Below are 18,855 nucleotides of genomic sequence, written 5' to 3' on the forward strand. Positions count from 1 at the left end.
GAGGGTGACTGGGGACAGGAGCCTCTCTGAGAGTGGGAGGGTGACTGGGGACAGGAGCCTCTCTCAGGGTGGGAGGGTGACTGCGGACAGGAGCCTCTCTGAGGGTGACTGGGGACAGAAGCCTCTCTGAGGGTGACTGGGGACAGGAGCCTCTCTGAGGGTGACTGGGGACAGAAGCCTCTCTGAGGGTGACTGGGGACAGGAGCCTCTCTGAGGGTGACTGGGGACAGAAGCCTCTCTGAGGGTGACTGGGGACAGAAGCCTCTCTGAGGGTGACTGGGGACAGGAGCCTCTCTCAGGGACAGGAGCCTCTCTCAGGGTGGGAGGGTGACTGGGGACAGGAGCCTCTCTGAGGGTGACTGGGGACAGGAGCCTCTCTGAGGGTGACTGGGGACAGGAGCCTCTCTGAGGGTGACTGGGGACAGGAGCCTCTCTGAGGGTGGGAGGGTGACTGGGGACAGGAGCCTCTCTCAGGGTGAGAGGGTGACTGGGGACAGGAGCCTCTCTCAGGGTGGGAGGGTGACTGGGGACAGGAGCCTCTCTGAGGGTGACTGGGGACAGGAGCCTCTCTGAGGGTGACTGGGGACAGGAGCCTCTCTGAGGGTGACTGGGGACAGGAGCCTCTCTGAGGGTGACTGGGGACAGGAGCCTCTCTCAGGGTGAGAGGGTGACTGGGGACAGGAGCCTCTCTGAGGGTGACTGGGGACAGGAGCCTCTCTGAGGGTGACTGGGGACAGGAGCCTCTCTGAGGGTGACTGGGGACAGGAGCCTCTCTGAGGGTGACTGGGGACAGGAGCCTCTCTGAGGGTGACTGGGGACAGGAGCCTCTCTGAGGGTGACTGGGGACAGGAGCCTCTCTGAGGGTGACTGGGGACAGGAGCCTCTCTGAGGGTGACTGGGGACAGGAGCCTCTCTGAGGGTGACTGGGGACAGGAGCCTCTCTGAGGGTGACTGGGGACAGGAGCCTCTCTGAGGGTGACTGGGGACAGGAGCCTCTCTGAGGGTGACTGGGGACAGGAGCCTCTCTCAGGGACAGGAGCCTCTCTCACGGTGGGAGGGTGACTGGGGACAGAAGCCTCTCTGAGGGTGACTGGGGACAGAAGCCTCTCTGAGGGTGACTGGGGACAGGAGCCTCTCTCAGGGACAGGAGCCTCTCTCAGGGTGGGAGGGTGACTGGGGACAGGAGCCTCTCTGAGGGTGACTGGGGACAGGAGCCTCTCTGAGGGTGACTGGGGACAGGAGCCTCTCTGAGGGTGACTGGGGACAGGAGCCTCTCTGAGGGTGACTGGGGACAGGAGCCTCTCTGAGGGTGACTGGGGACAGGAGCCTCTCTGAGGGTGACTGGGGACAGAAGCCTCTCTGAGGGTGACTGGGGACAGAAGCCTCTCTGAGGGTGACTGGGGACAGGAGCCTCTCTCAGGGACAGGAGCCTCTCTCAGGGTGGGAGGGTGACTGGGGACAGGAGCCTCTCTGAGGGTGACTGGGGACAGGAGCCTCTCTGAGGGTGACTGGGGACAGGAGCCTCTCTGAGGGTGACTGGGGACAGGAGCCTCTCTGAGGGTGGGAGGGTGACTGGGGACAGGAGTCTCTCTGAGGGTGACTGGGGACAGGAGCTTCTCTCAGGGTGACTGGGGACAGGAGCCTCTCTGAGAGTGGGAGGGTGACTGGGGACAGGAGCCTCTCTCAGGGTGGGAGGGTGACTGGGGACAGGAGCCTCTCTGAGGGTGACTGGGGACAGGAGCCTCTCTGAGGGTGACTGGGGACAGAAGCCTCTCTGAGGGTGACTGGGGACAGAAGCCTCTCTGAGGGTGACTGGGGACAGGAGCCTCTCTCAGGGACAGGAGCCTCTCTCAGGGTGGGAGGGTGACTGGGGACAGGAGCCTCTCTGAGGGTGACTGGGGACAGGAGCCTCTCTGAGGGTGACTGGGGACAGGAGCCTCTCTGAGGGTGACTGGGGACAGGAGCCTCTCTGAGGGTGACTGGGGACAGGAGCCTCTCTGAGGGTGGGAGGGTGACTGGGGACAGGAGCCTCTCTCAGGGTGAGAGGGTGACTGGGGACAGGAGCCTCTCTCAGGGTGGGAGGGTGACTGGGGACAGGAGCCTCTCTGAGGGTGACTGGGGACAGGAGCCTCTCTGAGGGTGACTGGGGACAGGAGCCTCTCTGAGGGTGACTGGGGACAGGAGCCTCTCTGAGGGTGACTGGGGACAGGAGCCTCTCTGAGGGTGACTGGGGACAGGAGCCTCTCTGAGGGTGACTGGGGACAGGAGCCTCTCTGAGGGTGACTGGGGACAGGAGCCTCTCTGAGGGTGACTGGGGACAGGAGCCTCTCTGAGGGTGACTGGGGACAGGAGCCTCTCTGAGGGTGACTGGGGACAGGAGCCTCTCTGAGGGTGACTGGGGACAGGAGCCTCTCTGAGGGTGACTGGGGACAGGAGCCTCTCTGAGGGTGACTGGGGACAGGAGCCTCTCTGAGGGTGACTGGGGACAGGAGCCTCTCTGAGGGTGACTGGGGACAGGAGCCTCTCTGAGGGTGACTGGGGACAGGAGCCTCTCTGAGGGTGACTGGGGACAGAAGCCTCTCTGAGGGTGACTGGGGACAGAAGCCTCTCTGAGGGTGACTGGGGACAGGAGCCTCTCTCAGGGACAGGAGCCTCTCTCAGGGTGGGAGGGTGACTGGGGACAGGAGCCTCTCTGAGGGTGACTGGGGACAGGAGCCTCTCTGAGGGTGACTGGGGACAGGAGCCTCTCTGAGGGTGACTGGGGACAGGAGCCTCTCTGAGGGTGAGAGGGTGACTGGGGTCAGGAGCCTCTCTGAGGGTGACTGGGGACAGGAGCTTCTCTCAGGGTGACTGGGGACAGGAGCCTCTCTGAGAGTGAGAGGGTGACTGGGGACAGGAGCCTCTCTCAGGGTGAGAGGGTGACTGGGGACAGGAGCCTCTCTCAGGGTGGGAGGGTGACTGGGGACAGGAGCCTCTCTGAGGGTGACTGGGGACAGGAGCCTCTCTGAGGGTGACTGGGGACAGGAGCCTCTCTGAGGGTGACTGGGGACAGGAGCCTCTCTGAGGGTGACTGGGGACAGGAGCCTCTCTGAGGGTGACTGGGGACAGGAGCCTCTCTGAGGGTGACTGGGGACAGGAGCCTCTCTGAGGGTGACTGGGGACAGGAGCCTCTCTGAGGGTGACTGGGGACAGGAGCTTCTCTCAGGGTGACTGGGGACAGGAGCCTCTCTGAGAGTGGGAGGGTGACTGGGGACAGGAGCCTCTCTCAGGGTGGGAGGGTGACTGCGGACAGGAGCCTCTCTGAGGGTGACTGGGGACAGGAGCCTCTCTGAGGGTGACTGGGGACAGAAGCCTCTCTGAGGGTGACTGGGGACAGAAGCCTCTCTGAGGGTGACTGGGGACAGGAGCCTCTCTCAGGGACAGGAGCCTCTCTCAGGGTGGGAGGGTGACTGGGGACAGGAGCCTCTCTGAGGGTGACTGGGGACAGGAGCCTCTCTGAGGGTGACTGGGGACAGGAGCCTCTCTGAGGGTGACTGGGGACAGGAGCCTCTCTGAGGGTGGGAGGGTGACTGGGGACAGGAGTCTCTCTGAGGGTGACTGGGGACAGGAGCTTCTCTCAGGGTGACTGGGGACAGGAGCCTCTCTGAGAGTGGGAGGGTGACTGGGGACAGGAGCCTCTCTCAGGGTGGGAGGGTGACTGCGGACAGGAGCCTCTCTGAGGGTGACTGGGGACAGGAGCCTCTCTGAGGGTGACTGGGGACAGAAGCCTCTCTGAGGGTGACTGGGGACAGAAGCCTCTCTGAGGGTGACTGGGGACAGGAGCCTCTCTCAGGGACAGGAGCCTCTCTCAGGGTGGGAGGGTGACTGGGGACAGGAGCCTCTCTGAGGGTGACTGGGGACAGGAGCCTCTCTGAGGGTGACTGGGGACAGGAGCCTCTCTGAGGGTGACTGGGGACAGGAGCCTCTCTGAGGGTGACTGGGGACAGGAGCCTCTCTGAGGGTGACTGGGGACAGGAGCCTCTCTGAGGGTGACTGGGGACAGGAGCCTCTCTGAGGGTGACTGGGGACAGGAGCCTCTCTGAGGGTGACTGGGGACAGAAGCCTCTCTGAGGGTGACTGGGGACAGAAGCCTCTCTGAGGGTGACTGGGGACAGGAGCCTCTCTCAGGGACAGGAGCCTCTCTCAGGGTGGGAGGGTGACTGGGGACAGGAGCCTCTCTGAGGGTGACTGGGGACAGGAGCCTCTCTGAGGGTGACTGGGGACAGGAGCCTCTCTGAGAGTGGGAGGGTGACTGGGGACAGGAGCCTCTCTGAGAGTGGGAGGGTGACTGGGGACAGGAGCCTCTCTCAGGGTGGGAGGGTGACTGCGGACAGGAGCCTCTCTGAGGGTGACTGGGGACAGAAGCCTCTCTGAGGGTGACTGGGGACAGGAGCCTCTCTGAGGGTGACTGGGGACAGAAGCCTCTCTGAGGGTGACTGGGGACAGGAGCCTCTCTGAGGGTGACTGGGGACAGAAGCCTCTCTGAGGGTGACTGGGGACAGAAGCCTCTCTGAGGGTGACTGGGGACAGGAGCCTCTCTCAGGGACAGGAGCCTCTCTCAGGGTGGGAGGGTGACTGGGGACAGGAGCCTCTCTGAGGGTGACTGGGGACAGGAGCCTCTCTGAGGGTGACTGGGGACAGGAGCCTCTCTGAGGGTGACTGGGGACAGGAGCCTCTCTGAGGGTGGGAGGGTGACTGGGGACAGGAGCCTCTCTCAGGGTGAGAGGGTGACTGGGGACAGGAGCCTCTCTCAGGGTGGGAGGGTGACTGGGGACAGGAGCCTCTCTGAGGGTGACTGGGGACAGGAGCCTCTCTGAGGGTGACTGGGGACAGGAGCCTCTCTGAGGGTGACTGGGGACAGGAGCCTCTCTGAGGGTGACTGGGGACAGGAGCCTCTCTCAGGGTGAGAGGGTGACTGGGGACAGGAGCCTCTCTGAGGGTGACTGGGGACAGGAGCCTCTCTGAGGGTGACTGGGGACAGGAGCCTCTCTGAGGGTGACTGGGGACAGGAGCCTCTCTGAGGGTGACTGGGGACAGGAGCCTCTCTGAGGGTGACTGGGGACAGGAGCCTCTCTGAGGGTGACTGGGGACAGGAGCCTCTCTGAGGGTGACTGGGGACAGGAGCCTCTCTGAGGGTGACTGGGGACAGGAGCCTCTCTGAGGGTGACTGGGGACAGGAGCCTCTCTGAGGGTGACTGGGGACAGGAGCCTCTCTGAGGGTGACTGGGGACAGGAGCCTCTCTCAGGGACAGGAGCCTCTCTCACGGTGGGAGGGTGACTGGGGACAGAAGCCTCTCTGAGGGTGACTGGGGACAGAAGCCTCTCTGAGGGTGACTGGGGACAGGAGCCTCTCTCAGGGACAGGAGCCTCTCTCAGGGTGGGAGGGTGACTGGGGACAGGAGCCTCTCTGAGGGTGACTGGGGACAGGAGCCTCTCTGAGGGTGACTGGGGACAGGAGCCTCTCTGAGGGTGACTGGGGACAGGAGCCTCTCTGAGGGTGACTGGGGACAGGAGCCTCTCTGAGGGTGACTGGGGACAGGAGCCTCTCTGAGGGTGACTGGGGACAGGAGCCTCTCTGAGGGTGACTGGGGACAGAAGCCTCTCTGAGGGTGACTGGGGACAGAAGCCTCTCTGAGGGTGACTGGGGACAGGAGCCTCTCTCAGGGACAGGAGCCTCTCTCAGGGTGGGAGGGTGACTGGGGACAGGAGCCTCTCTGAGGGTGACTGGGGACAGGAGCCTCTCTGAGGGTGACTGGGGACAGGAGCCTCTCTGAGGGTGACTGGGGACAGGAGCCTCTCTGAGGGTGACTGGGGACAGGAGCCTCTCTGAGGGTGGGAGGGTGACTGGGGACAGGAGTCTCTCTGAGGGTGACTGGGGACAGGAGCTTCTCTCAGGGTGACTGGGGACAGGAGCCTCTCTGAGAGTGGGAGGGTGACTGGGGACAGGAGCCTCTCTCAGGGTGGGAGGGTGACTGGGGACAGGAGCCTCTCTGAGGGTGACTGGGGACAGGAGCCTCTCTGAGGGTGACTGGGGACAGAAGCCTCTCTGAGGGTGACTGGGGACAGAAGCCTCTCTGAGGGTGACTGGGGACAGGAGCCTCTCTCAGGGACAGGAGCCTCTCTCAGGGTGGGAGGGTGACTGGGGACAGGAGCCTCTCTGAGGGTGACTGGGGACAGGAGCCTCTCTGAGGGTGACTGGGGACAGGAGCCTCTCTGAGGGTGACTGGGGACAGGAGCCTCTCTGAGGGTGACTGGGGACAGGAGCCTCTCTGAGGGTGGGAGGGTGACTGGGGACAGGAGCCTCTCTCAGGGTGAGAGGGTGACTGGGGACAGGAGCCTCTCTCAGGGTGGGAGGGTGACTGGGGACAGGAGCCTCTCTGAGGGTGACTGGGGACAGGAGCCTCTCTGAGGGTGACTGGGGACAGGAGCCTCTCTGAGGGTGACTGGGGACAGGAGCCTCTCTGAGGGTGACTGGGGACAGGAGCCTCTCTGAGGGTGACTGGGGACAGGAGCCTCTCTGAGGGTGACTGGGGACAGGAGCCTCTCTGAGGGTGACTGGGGACAGGAGCCTCTCTGAGGGTGACTGGGGACAGGAGCCTCTCTGAGGGTGACTGGGGACAGGAGCCTCTCTCAGGGACAGGAGCCTCTCTCACGGTGGGAGGGTGACTGGGGACAGAAGCCTCTCTGAGGGTGACTGGGGACAGAAGCCTCTCTGAGGGTGACTGGGGACAGGAGCCTCTCTCAGGGACAGGAGCCTCTCTCAGGGTGGGAGGGTGACTGGGGACAGGAGCCTCTCTGAGGGTGACTGGGGACAGGAGCCTCTCTGAGGGTGACTGGGGACAGGAGCCTCTCTGAGGGTGACTGGGGACAGGAGCCTCTCTGAGGGTGACTGGGGACAGGAGCCTCTCTGAGGGTGACTGGGGACAGGAGCCTCTCTGAGGGTGACTGGGGACAGGAGCCTCTCTGAGGGTGACTGGGGACAGAAGCCTCTCTGAGGGTGACTGGGGACAGGAGCCTCTCTCAGGGACAGGAGCCTCTCTCAGGGTGGGAGGGTGACTGGGGACAGGAGCCTCTCTGAGGGTGACTGGGGACAGGAGCCTCTCTGAGGGTGACTGGGGACAGGAGCCTCTCTGAGGGTGACTGGGGACAGGAGCCTCTCTCAGGGACAGGAGCCTCTCTCACGGTGGGAGGGTGACTGGGGACAGAAGCCTCTCTGAGGGTGACTGGGGACAGAAGCCTCTCTGAGGGTGACTGGGGACAGGAGCCTCTCTCAGGGACAGGAGCCTCTCTCAGGGTGGGAGGGTGACTGGGGACAGGAGCCTCTCTGAGGGTGACTGGGGACAGGAGCCTCTCTGAGGGTGACTGGGGACAGGAGCCTCTCTGAGGGTGACTGGGGACAGGAGCCTCTCTGAGGGTGACTGGGGACAGGAGCCTCTCTGAGGGTGACTGGGGACAGGAGCCTCTCTGAGGGTGACTGGGGACAGGAGCCTCTCTGAGAGTGGGAGGGTGACTGGGGACAGGAGCCTCTCTCAGGGTGGGAGGGTGACTGGGGACAGGAGCCTCTCTGAGGGTGACTGGGGACAGGAGCCTCTCTGAGGGTGACTGGGGACAGAAGCCTCTCTGAGGGTGACTGGGGACAGAAGCCTCTCTGAGGGTGACTGGGGACAGAAGCCTCTCTGAGGGTGACTGGGGACAGGAGCCTCTCTCAGGGACAGGAGCCTCTCTCAGGGTGGGAGGGTGACTGGGGACAGGAGCCTCTCTGAGGGTGACTGGGGACAGGAGCCTCTCTGAGGGTGACTGGGGACAGGAGCCTCTCTGAGGGTGACTGGGGACAGGAGCCTCTCTGAGGGTGACTGGGGACAGGAGCCTCTCTGAGGGTGACTGGGGACAGGAGCCTCTCTGAGGGTGGGAGGGTGACTGGGGACAGGAGCCTCTCTCAGGGTGAGAGGGTGACTGGGGACAGGAGCCTCTCTCAGGGTGGGAGGGTGACTGGGGACAGGAGCCTCTCTGAGGGTGACTGGGGACAGGAGCCTCTCTGAGGGTGACTGGGGACAGGAGCCTCTCTGAGGGTGACTGGGGACAGGAGCCTCTCTGAGGGTGACTGGGGACAGGAGCCTCTCTGAGGGTGACTGGGGACAGGAGCCTCTCTGAGGGTGACTGGGGACAGGAGCCTCTCTGAGGGTGACTGGGGACAGGAGCCTCTCTGAGGGTGACTGGGGACAGGAGCCTCTCTGAGGGTGGGAGGGTGACTGGGGACAGGAGCCTCTCTCAGGGTGAGAGGGTGACTGGGGACAGGAGCCTCTCTCAGGGTGGGAGGGTGACTGGGGACAGGAGCCTCTCTGAGGGTGACTGGGGACAGGAGCCTCTCTGAGGGTGACTGGGGACAGGAGCCTCTCTCAGGGTGAGAGGGTGACTGGGGACAGGAGCCTCTCTGAGGGTGGGAGGGTGACTGGGGACAGGAGCCTCTCTGAGGGTGACTGGGGACAGGAGCCTCTCTGAGGGTGACTGGGGACAGGAGCCTCTCTGAGGGTGACTGGGGACAGGAGCCTCTCTGAGGGTGACTGGGGACAGGAGCCTCTCTGAGGGTGACTGGGGACAGGAGCCTCTCTGAGGGTGACTGGGGACAGGAGCCTCTCTGAGGGTGACTGGGGACAGGAGCCTCTCTGAGGGTGACTGGGGACAGGAGCCTCTCTCAGGGACAGGAGCCTCTCTCAGGGTGGGAGGGTGACTGGGGACAGAAGCCTCTCTGAGGGTGACTGGGGACAGGAGCCTCTCTGAGGGTGACTGGGGACAGGAGCCTCTCTCAGGGACAGGAGCCTCTCTCAGGGTGGGAGGGTGACTGGGGACAGGAGCCTCTCTGAGGGTGACTGGGGACAGGAGCCTCTCTGAGGGTGACTGGGGACAGGAGCCTCTCTGAGGGTGACTGGGGACAGGAGCCTCTCTGAGGGTGACTGGGGACAGGAGCCTCTCTGAGGGTGACTGGGGACAGGAGCCTCTCTGAGGGTGACTGGGGACAGGAGCCTCTCTGAGGGTGACTGGGGACAGGAGCCTCTCTGAGGGTGACTGGGGACAGAAGCCTCTCTGAGGGTGACTGGGGACAGGAGCCTCTCTCAGGGACAGGAGCCTCTCTCAGGGTGGGAGGGTGACTGGGGACAGGAGCCTCTCTGAGGGTGACTGGGGACAGGAGCCTCTCTGAGGGTGACTGGGGACAGGAGCCTCTCTGAGGGTGACTGGGGACAGGAGCCTCTCTGAGGGTGGGAGGGTGACTGGGGACAGGAGTCTCTCTGAGGGTGACTGGGGACAGGAGCTTCTCTCAGGGTGACTGGGGACAGGAGCCTCTCTGAGAGTGGGAGGGTGACTGGGGACAGGAGCCTCTCTCAGGGTGGGAGGGTGACTGCGGACAGGAGCCTCTCTGAGGGTGACTGGGGACAGGAGCCTCTCTGAGGGTGACTGGGGACAGGAGCCTCTCTGAGGGTGACTGGGGACAGAAGCCTCTCTGAGGGTGACTGGGGACAGGAGCCTCTCTCAGGGACAGGAGCCTCTCTCAGGGTGGGAGGGTGACTGGGGACAGGAGCCTCTCTCAGGGACAGGAGCCTCTCTCAGGGTGGGAGGGTGACTGGGGACAGGAGCCTCTCTGAGGGTGACTGGGGACAGGAGCCTCTCTCAGGGTGACTGGGGACAGGAGCCTCTCTCAGGGTGACTGGGGACAGGAGCCTCTCTCAGGGTGACTGGGGACAGGAGCCTCTCTCAGGGTGACTGGGGACAGGAGCCTCTCTCAGGGTGACTGGGGACAGGAGCCTCTCTCAGGGTGGGAGGGTGACTGGGGACAGGAGCCTCTCTGAGGGTGACTGGGGACAGGAGCCTCTGAGGGTGACTGGGGACAGGAGCCTCTCTGAGGGTGACTGGGGACAGGAGCCTCTCTGAGGGTGACTGGGGACAGGAGCCTCTCTGAGGGTGACTGGGGACAGGAGCTTCTCTCAGGGTGACTGGGGACAGGAGCCTCTCTCAGGGTGACTGGGGACAGGAGCCTCTCTGAGGGTGACTGGGGACAGGAGCCTCTCTGAGGGTGACTGGGGACAGGAGCCTCTCTGAGGGTGACTGGGGACAGGAGCCTCTCTCAGGGTGACTGGGGACAGGAGCCTCTCTCAGGGTGACTGGGGACAGGAGCCTCTCTCAGGGTGGGAGGGTGACTGGGGACAGGAGCCTCTCTGAGGGTGACTGGGGACAGGAGCCTCTCTGAGGGTGACTGGGGACAGGAGCCTCTCTGAGGGTGACTGGGGACAGGAGCCTCTCTGAGGGTGACTGGGGACAGGAGCTTCTCTCAGGGTGACTGGGGACAGGAGCCTCTCTCAGGGTGACTGGGGACAGGAGCCTCTCTGAGGGTGACTGGGGACAGGAGCCTCTCTGAGGGTGACTGGGGACAGGAGCCTCTCTGAGGGTGACTGGGGACAGGAGCCTCTCTCAGGGTGACTGGGGACAGGAGCCTCTCTCAGGGTGACTGGGGACAGGAGCCTCTCTCAGGGTGACTGGGGACAGGAGCCTCTCTCAGGGTGGGAGGGTGACTGGGGACAGGAGCCTCTCTGAGGGTGACTGGGGACAGGAGCCTCTGAGGGTGGGAGGGTGACTGGGGACAGGAGCCTCTCTGAGGGTGAGAGGGTGACTGGGGACAGGAGCCTCTCTGAGGGTGGGAGGGTGACTGGGGACAGGAGCCTCTCTGAGGGTGGGAGGGTGACTGGGGACAGGAGCCTCTCTGAGAGTGGGAGGGTGACTGGGGACAGGAGCCTCTCTGAGGGTGGGAGGGTGACTGGGGACAGGAGCCTCTCTGAGGGTGGGAGGGTGACTGGGGACAGGAGCCTCTCTGAGGGTGGGAGGGTGACTGGGGACAGGAGCCTCTCTGAGGGTGGGAGGGTGACTGGGGACAGGAGCCTCTCTGAGAGTGGGAGGGTGACTGGGGACAGTGGTCTCTGGTTGTTTGGTTGAGAGCTCAGGGAGGTGCTCGGTGAGGGGAATCTCCCTGTTCTGACGGTAAGGTTGACTCTTTGATCTTGAACACTGAATGTCTTGTTCTCTTCTCCCCCGACACGCACACAGATGTTAATGAATGCGAGACCAGTCCCTGCAGCCAGGACTGTGCCAACGTGTACGGATCGTTCCAATGTTACTGCCGACACGGGTACACCCTCAGCCAGTTGGACAGGACTACCTGTGAAGGTGAGACCCCCCCAGACCCTCCCCTCTTGGTAGTTTTTTTTTGGCAGCTATCCTGTTTTGAGATTCTCCAAGCTTGTGGCAGCTGGGAAGAGTTACTGAGCCACCATGACCAAATAGCCGACTGACCACTCGCTGCCTGGCACCGCACGTTAAGAAGGGAGGGCCACAGGAAGGTGGGCACAGCCTGTGGACTGTACCCCAGCAAGCATCCTCCTCTTCAGGCGGCGTCGCCAACTCTGGTCGGACGTGTTCCTCGAGGTTTCAGCCTCGGACCGCCCGCCTCCACCATTGGTCGCCCGACATGTCCATCCTCGCGATGCTCGGCCTTCCCCGCGGCCGATTCTTCATCACCCTTTTGGATGGTGGATGATCGTCAGTCGACCGCCTAATTCCTCTCCCCCATCTCCGACGTTTTTATAACTAGTCAGCAAAAGCGTTCAAAGGAAATAAATAAATAATTTTGCTAGTTTTTTCACGCGCTCCCCCCCCCCCCCCCCAACTATGATTTTTCTCCCGGTTGTTGTTCGCAGCAGTGTCCTGGAGCTTGATCTTCAACTCCAGAAGATTCCAGGAACACCCTGGAGGGTTGGCGGCCCTATCTACAGGCGGGAGGGGGCTGCGGTAGGGGCAAGATGAATTTTACCTGAGGTGCCGTGTTTCGCATCTGCTCCAGCTTGCCTGTACGATGGAATGTGACTGGTCTCTCTCCCTTTCTCGCGCAGATATTGACGAGTGCTCTCTGACCGCCTCGACTCTTTGTGCCTATCACTGTGTTAACTCTCCAGGATCCTTCAATTGTGTTTGTCCCGAGGAGGGTTACGCCCTTTCACCCAATGGAAGGAACTGTAGAGGTAAATGTTCATTCTCGGGACGTGGGCAGCGAGTGCTTTGTCTGCGGCTCGGCGCTGGGGAAAATTCGTGCTCCTGAAGAGGGGGGGGGGAAAGGAGAGAATGCGAGTGTTGAGTCGCTCTCACTTTATTTACTAGATCTTGACGAATGCGCATTGGGAACTCACAACTGCACGACGACCGAGACCTGCTTCAACATTCAGGGTGGATTTAAGTGTCTCTCCTTCGACTGCCCCGCAAACTACAGGAGAACGGCGCAGAGGTAAGTAACCTTTTCGTCGATGGGCGTTGTTCTCTTCCTGAGATTATGTTTCTTTGCCTTGGGGTCGATCGTTGCTCTCTAGGAAGCCCCAAACAATCCGGGACTCTCGCACCTCCCCCCCCCCTGCCTCGTAATCCAGATTTGGGGGCAGTTAGTGAACTGCGAAAGAAAGGGCTTCAGTTTATGGTAGAGTGCTTCAATCACTTTGAACAGCAGTGATGGTTCTGATCGAGCCAAATGTGGCAACCATTTTACACACAGCAAGATCCCACAAGCAAAAATGAGATAAACTGACCACTTAATTTTTTTTTTAGTGCTGTTGGCTGAGGGGGTGGGAAGAGAGGAGAATGTTGGCCCGGACAACAGAAAACTCCCTGCTCTTCCAGTGGTGGGAAGCTAGATAAGTACATGAAGGAGAAAGGAATAGGAGGATATGCTGAGATGAAGTAAAGGGGGAGGAGGCTCGTGTGGAGCATAATCTCTGGCATGGACCTGTTGGGCCGAATGGCCTGTTTCTGTGCTGTAAATACTGTGTAATTCCGTGGGATGCTTAACATCCACCGGAACAGGCAGACGGGGGCCTCGGTTTAGCGTCTCATCAGAAAGTTGTTATCTCAGCCAAAAGACGGCACCTCCGACAGTGCAGCGCTCCCTCAGCATGGCACTGCAGCGTCAACCTAGATTACAGGCTCACGTCCCGGAGTAGGGCTCAAACTCAAGCATCTGACGCAGGTGAGACCGAAACCAACTGAGCCAAGTTAGTGGAATCAAAGTGGGTACGTTCGAACGGGAGCCCATTACGTCTGTCAATAAAATCCTTTGTTTGAATTCATTCACTGGCTCTTCTCCCATCTCCTCCTCCTCCTCCTGTCTGGTACTTCATCCCTGCGCCTCTGCCTTTCTACGCTGGAGCCTGAATCCCCCAGCCGAGAGGGCGGGCGGTGACTCAGTTTTTAACGTCTCAGCCGAAAGGCGGCGGTGCAGCGCTCCCTCAGTATCGGCGCTGGGAGTGGCGACCTGGATTATGGGGGCTCGAGATTCTGGAGTGGGACTCGAACCCACCACTTTCAGACTCAAAGGCTGCATGTTCCTGGCCAGAATGGAGTTTATTGGGGTAATTCCTCTGTCAGTCACTGCTGTAGCTATCCTCCACTCGCTGCATTTTCATGGAGGAAATCACCCTGCTTTTATTGGGAGTAGTTTCAGTTACGAGTTCAGATTCCTCCAGGTGGTAGACTCTTTTTAAATAGACTCTGTAGACTGTTAGCTATGCGTCCTGCCGTAAGTCCCACCACCACCTCGGCCGCCACAGTGGTGGGCAATAGACGCTGCTGTCGCTCACGCTTTGCCCCATCTGTTTCTGTTTGCCCCGGGCAGCCGCTGCGAGAGACTGTCGTGCCAGGATTACGTCGAGTGCCAGACGGTGCCGCAGAGGATCACCTACTACCAGCTCAGCTTCCCCACCAACATCCGGGTGCCGGCCAACATCTTCCGCATCAGCCCCGCCCCGGTCTACGCGGGGGACAACATCCTGCTGAGCATCGTCGAGGGCAACGAGGGCATGTACTTCAGCACCCGCCGGCTCAATAACTACACGGGCTTCGTCTACCTGCAGCTGCCACCGCGCCAGCCCAAGGACTTCCTGCTGGACGTGGAAATGACCCTAATCCGCCAGGGCACCGCCACCAAATTCATCGCCAGAATCTACGTCTTCATCACCGGCCCAGCTCTCTGACGGTCTCCAGGTTTCTTCCTCACCCACCCTCCGAAGAGATTTTATTTTCTCCTCTCCCCGCCCCCCCAACCATTTATCTGCTCCTAGTCACCGCCTGCTGGCTACGATTGTGGTAGCGAGAGTTTTTTTCTCGTACTCCCTTGGGATAGCTGAGGCCAAGTGTCGGCATTCCCCTCACTAAGATTCTGCTGGAGCTCAAAAGGTCAGTGCTGGGATAAGAAAGTTAGAATAAGTAATGTAAAAAATTTGCATTTCTACAGCACCTTTCCTGACCTCAGGACGTCCCAAAGGTACAGTCAATGTTGTAAATGCAGCAGCCAATTTGCCCACAGCAAAGTCCCACAAATAGCAATGCGTAAATGACCAGATCAGCTCTTTTACTAGTGATGTTGGTTGAGGGATAAGTATCGGCCCCAGGACCCTGGAGAGACCTCCCCTGCTCTTCTTCCAATAGTGGCCGTGGCATCTTTTTACGGCAGCTTGGATTATGTGCTCAAGTTTCTGGAGTGAGACTTCAACCCACAACTTTCTGACTCAGACGAGAGTGCTACCCACTGCGCTGAGGCTGACACGGGGGGGGGGGGGGGGGGGGGCGAGCGAGTGTGGGAGTGTTTGATGGGACAGTGTAGAGGGAGCTTTACTCTGTATCTAACCCTGTACCTGCCCTGGGAGTGTTTGATGGGATAGTGTAGAGGGAGCTTTACTCTGTATCTAACCCTGTACCTGCCCTGGGAGTGTTTGATGGGACAGTGTAGAGGGAGCTTTACTCTGTATTTAACCCTGTACCTGCCCTGGGAGTGTTTGATGGGACAGTGTAGAGGGAGCTTTACTCTGTATCTAACCCTGTCCCTGCCCTGGGAGTGTTTGATGGGACAGTGTAGAGGGAGCTTTACTCTGTATCTAACCCTGTCCCTGCCCTGGGAGTGTTTGATGGGACAGTGTAGAGGGAGCTTTACTCTGTATCTAACCCTGTACCTGCCCCGGGAGTGTTTGATGGGACAGTGTAGAGGGAGCTTTACTCTGTATCTAACCCTGTACCTGCCCTGGGAGTGTTTGATGGGACAGTGTAGAGGGAGCTTTACTCTGTATCTAACCCTGTACCTGCCCTGGGAGTGTTTGATGGGACAGTGCAGAGGGAGCTTTACTCTGTATCCAACCCTGTACCTGCCCCTGGGAGTGTTTGATGGGACAGTGTAGAGGGAGCTTTACTCTGTATCTAACCCATGCTGTACCTGCCCTGGGAGTGTTTGATGGGACAGTGTAGAGGGAGCTTTACTCTGTATCTAACCCATGCTGTACCTGCCCTGGGAGTGTTTGATGGGACAGTGTAGAGGGAGCTTTACTCTGTATCTAACCCTGTACCTGCCCTGCGAGTGTTTGATGGGACAGTGTAGAGGGAGCTTTACTCTGTATCTAACCCTGTACCTGCCCTGGGAGTGTTTGATGGGACAGTGTAGAGGGAGCTTTACTCTGTATCTAACCCTGTACCTGCCCTGCGAGTGTTTGATGGGACAGTGTAGAGGGAGCTTTACTCTGTATCTAACCTGTGCTGTACCTGCCCTGGGAGTGTTTGATGGGACAGTGTAGAGGGAGCTTTACTCTGTATCTAACCCTGTACCTGCCCTGCGAGTGTTTGATGGGACAGTGTAGAGGGAGCTTTACTCTGTATCTAACCCTGTACCTGCCCTGGGAGTGTTTGATGGGACAGTGTAGAGGGAGCTTTACTCTGTATCAAACCCTGTACCTGCCCTGGGAGTGTTTGATGGGACAGTGTAGAGGGAGCTTTACTCTGTATCTAACCCTGTCCCTGCCCTGGGAGTGTTTGATGGGACAGTGTAGAGGGAGCTTTACTCTGTATCTAACCCTGTCCCTGCCCTGGGAGTGTTTGATGGGACAGTGTAGAGGGAGCTTTACTCTGTATCAAACCCTGTACCTGCCCTGGGAGTGTTTGATGGGACAGTGTAGAGGGAGCTTTACTCTGTATCTAACCCTGTCCCTGCCCTGGGAGTGTTTGATGGGACAGTGTAGAGGGAGCTTTACTCTGTATCAAACCCTGTACCTGCCCTGGGAGTGTTTGATGGGACAGTGTAGAGGGAGCTTTACCTCTGTATCTAACCCTGTACCTGCCCTGGGAGTGTTTGATGGGACAGTGTAGAGGGAGCTTTACTCTGTATCTAACCCTGTACCTGCCCTGGGAGTGTTTGATGGGACAGTGCAGAGGGAGCTTTACTCTGTATCCAACCCTGTACCTGCCCCTGGGAGTGGTTTGATGGGACAGTGTAGAGGGAGCTTTACTCTGTATCTAACCCATGCTGTACCTGCCCTGGAGTGTTTGATGGGACAGTGTAGAGGGAGCTTTACTCTGTATCTAACCCATGCTGTACCTGCCCTGGGAGTGTTTGATGGGACAGTGTAGCAGGGAGCTTTACTCTGTATCTAACCCTGTACCTGCCCTGCGAGTGTTTGATGGGACAGTGTAGAGGGAGCTTTACTCTGTATCTAACCTGTGCTGTACCTGCCCTGGGAGTGTTTGATGGGACAGTGTAGAGGGAGCTTTACTCTGTATCTAACCCTGTACCTGCCCTGCGAGTGTTTGATGGGACAGTGTAGAGGGAGCTTTACTCTGTATCTAACCCTGTACCTGCCCTGGGAGTGTTTGATGGGACAGTGTAGAGGGAGCTTTACTCTGTATCTAACCCTGTACCTGCCCTGGGAGTGTTTGATGGGACAGTGTAGAGGGAGCTTTACTCTGTATCTAACCCTGTACCTGCCCTGGGAGTGTTTGATGGGACAGTGTAGAGGGAGCTTTACTCTGTATCTAACCCTGTACCTGCCCTGGGAGTGTTTGATGGGACAGTGTAGAGGGAGCTTTACTCTGTATCTAACCCTGTACCTGCCCTGGGAGTGTTTGATGGGATAGTGTAGAAGGAGCTTTACTCTATCTAACCTATACCTGCTGACCCTGGCTGCCTGAAATGGAAGTACCCCATGCCTTACCTTGAGTATAACATTGACAAACCCACTTCGTCACAACGGCCAGTGAGCTGGACAAGAATGAAAAGTAACCATTTCGACCAAGTACTAGTTCTCTATAACAGCCAGATGCTTAAATATGTAATTAATATAAAACTACTTTGTCTAATGCTGTTTTTTTTTTCCATTTATAATATATTAGTAAAATATGCAATTCTGCCTCCAGAAAGTTCTTTTAATTGTAGTAGGCAGCTGCCTTGGTTTTACTTCTGAATACTGTGGAGCCTGCAGCACAGCTTACTGCAGTTCCATTGCACTCAATAAAGCAGCACTTGCCCATCACTAGAATTCAGCAAATGTACTGATGCCTTGCACCAAGTAAAAAGATCACATACAGCTGAAGAAAAATACACAGTCATCTGTGTCTCTATTTGCCCATCACCATACAAAAAAAAAACACAATTCACGCCCTTAGGATGTCCCAAAACTTTTCTTACACAGCGAGTGTGGTTAGGATCCGGAACGCACTGCCCAAGGGGGGCGGTGGAGGCAGATCCAATCGTGGCCTTCACAAGGGAACCGGATGAGTATTTAAAAGTACAGAATTTGCAGGGCTACCGGGATAACGGGCGGGGGGAGTGAGACTAGCTGGATTGCTCTTGCAGAGAGCTGGCACGGACTCGATGGGCCAAATGGCCTCCTTCTTCGTACTGTGACCTTTCTATGATTCAAAAAGTACTTTAGAGCACAGAAACAGGGCCACTTGGCCCAATCTTTTACATCCACCCTGCAGACAGGGCCTGGATGTAACGTCTCACCCGCAAGACGGCCTCTCCAACAGTGCAGCACGCCCTCACCACGCACCGGTGTTCGTGCTCCGCACGAGCCTCCTCCCTCCCTACTTCATCTTGCCCTGTCAGCATATCCTTCTATTCCTTTCTCCCTCATGTGTTTATCGAGCTTCCCTTAAATCCATCGATTCTATTCCCTCTCGACCACTCCATGTGGGAGCGAGTTCCACATTCTCACCGCTCTCTGGGTGAAGAGGTTTCTCCTGAATTCCTTGATTTATTAGCGACCATTTTATATTTTACAACCTCTAGTTTTGATCTCCCCAAGTTCTCCGACTGTCTTCGGTTAATTTGAAGCCACGTTCTGGCTCCATCCACCCTTTTGCGAGCCGTTCACCGGCTGGTAGACCTGTGTTAAATACCTCTTGCTCACCTCCTTTCAAGGCTGAAAAGCCCGAGTGTCTCTCCGCTGGCTGTTCACTGCCTCCGGCATTCCCCTCGGAGCCCGGGCGTCCACTGACCCGCTCGTAAGTCAGACATTTCATTGGGGGGGGGGCGGGGTGGAGGGGGATGTTAGTGAGGAGGTAAAAAGACACAGTACATGAAATTTTTTTTATTTTAAACACATCTCTAAACTTTTATTTCTAGTGGGGCCCAAAGAAACCCAGAAACAAAAAGAAAAAAAAAACAAATAGTTATAACAAATTAATTACACGCAAAATATAATTACAAATGTAGTCAAGAGAATCTGTGGCGGGGGGGGGCGGGGGGAAGAGGGGAAGAGAAGAGTGGGGGGGGGGGGGGGGGGAAGAAAGAGGGAGCTTGATCTGGCCCCTCCTTCAGCTGATACCAGTCACTGTACAGTAATAAACTGATGGAACAAGAGAGTGACAGACCGAGGCGCCTGCGAGTGACGAGTCGGGCAAATAGTTTGACCACAGCACGATTGGGGGGCAGAAAAGAGTGGGACGTAATTTGACCACTTCGGCAGGGGA

General features: G+C 58.9%; 1 protein-coding gene across 1 annotated transcript in view; it reads left to right on the forward strand.

Moving 5' to 3' along the window:
* Window positions 1-14,667, forward strand: part of LOC137308769 (fibulin-1-like) — a gene marked incomplete at its 5' end in the record, with an annotated part of 28,384 nt that extends 13,717 nt beyond the window's left edge. The window contains 4 exons of the mRNA XM_067977273.1: window positions 11,131-11,250; window positions 11,973-12,101; window positions 12,238-12,361; window positions 13,739-14,667. Coding sequence (XP_067833374.1) covers window positions 11,131-11,250; window positions 11,973-12,101; window positions 12,238-12,361; window positions 13,739-14,096 — 731 coding nt within the window. The remainder of the gene's footprint in view (window positions 1-11,130; window positions 11,251-11,972; window positions 12,102-12,237; window positions 12,362-13,738) is intronic.
* Window positions 14,668-18,855: the final 4,188 nt, after the last annotated feature.

The sequence above is a fragment of the Heptranchias perlo genome, unplaced genomic scaffold (genome assembly GCF_035084215.1).
Source record: "Heptranchias perlo isolate sHepPer1 unplaced genomic scaffold, sHepPer1.hap1 HAP1_SCAFFOLD_1383, whole genome shotgun sequence".
NCBI lineage: Eukaryota > Metazoa > Chordata > Chondrichthyes > Hexanchiformes > Hexanchidae > Heptranchias > Heptranchias perlo.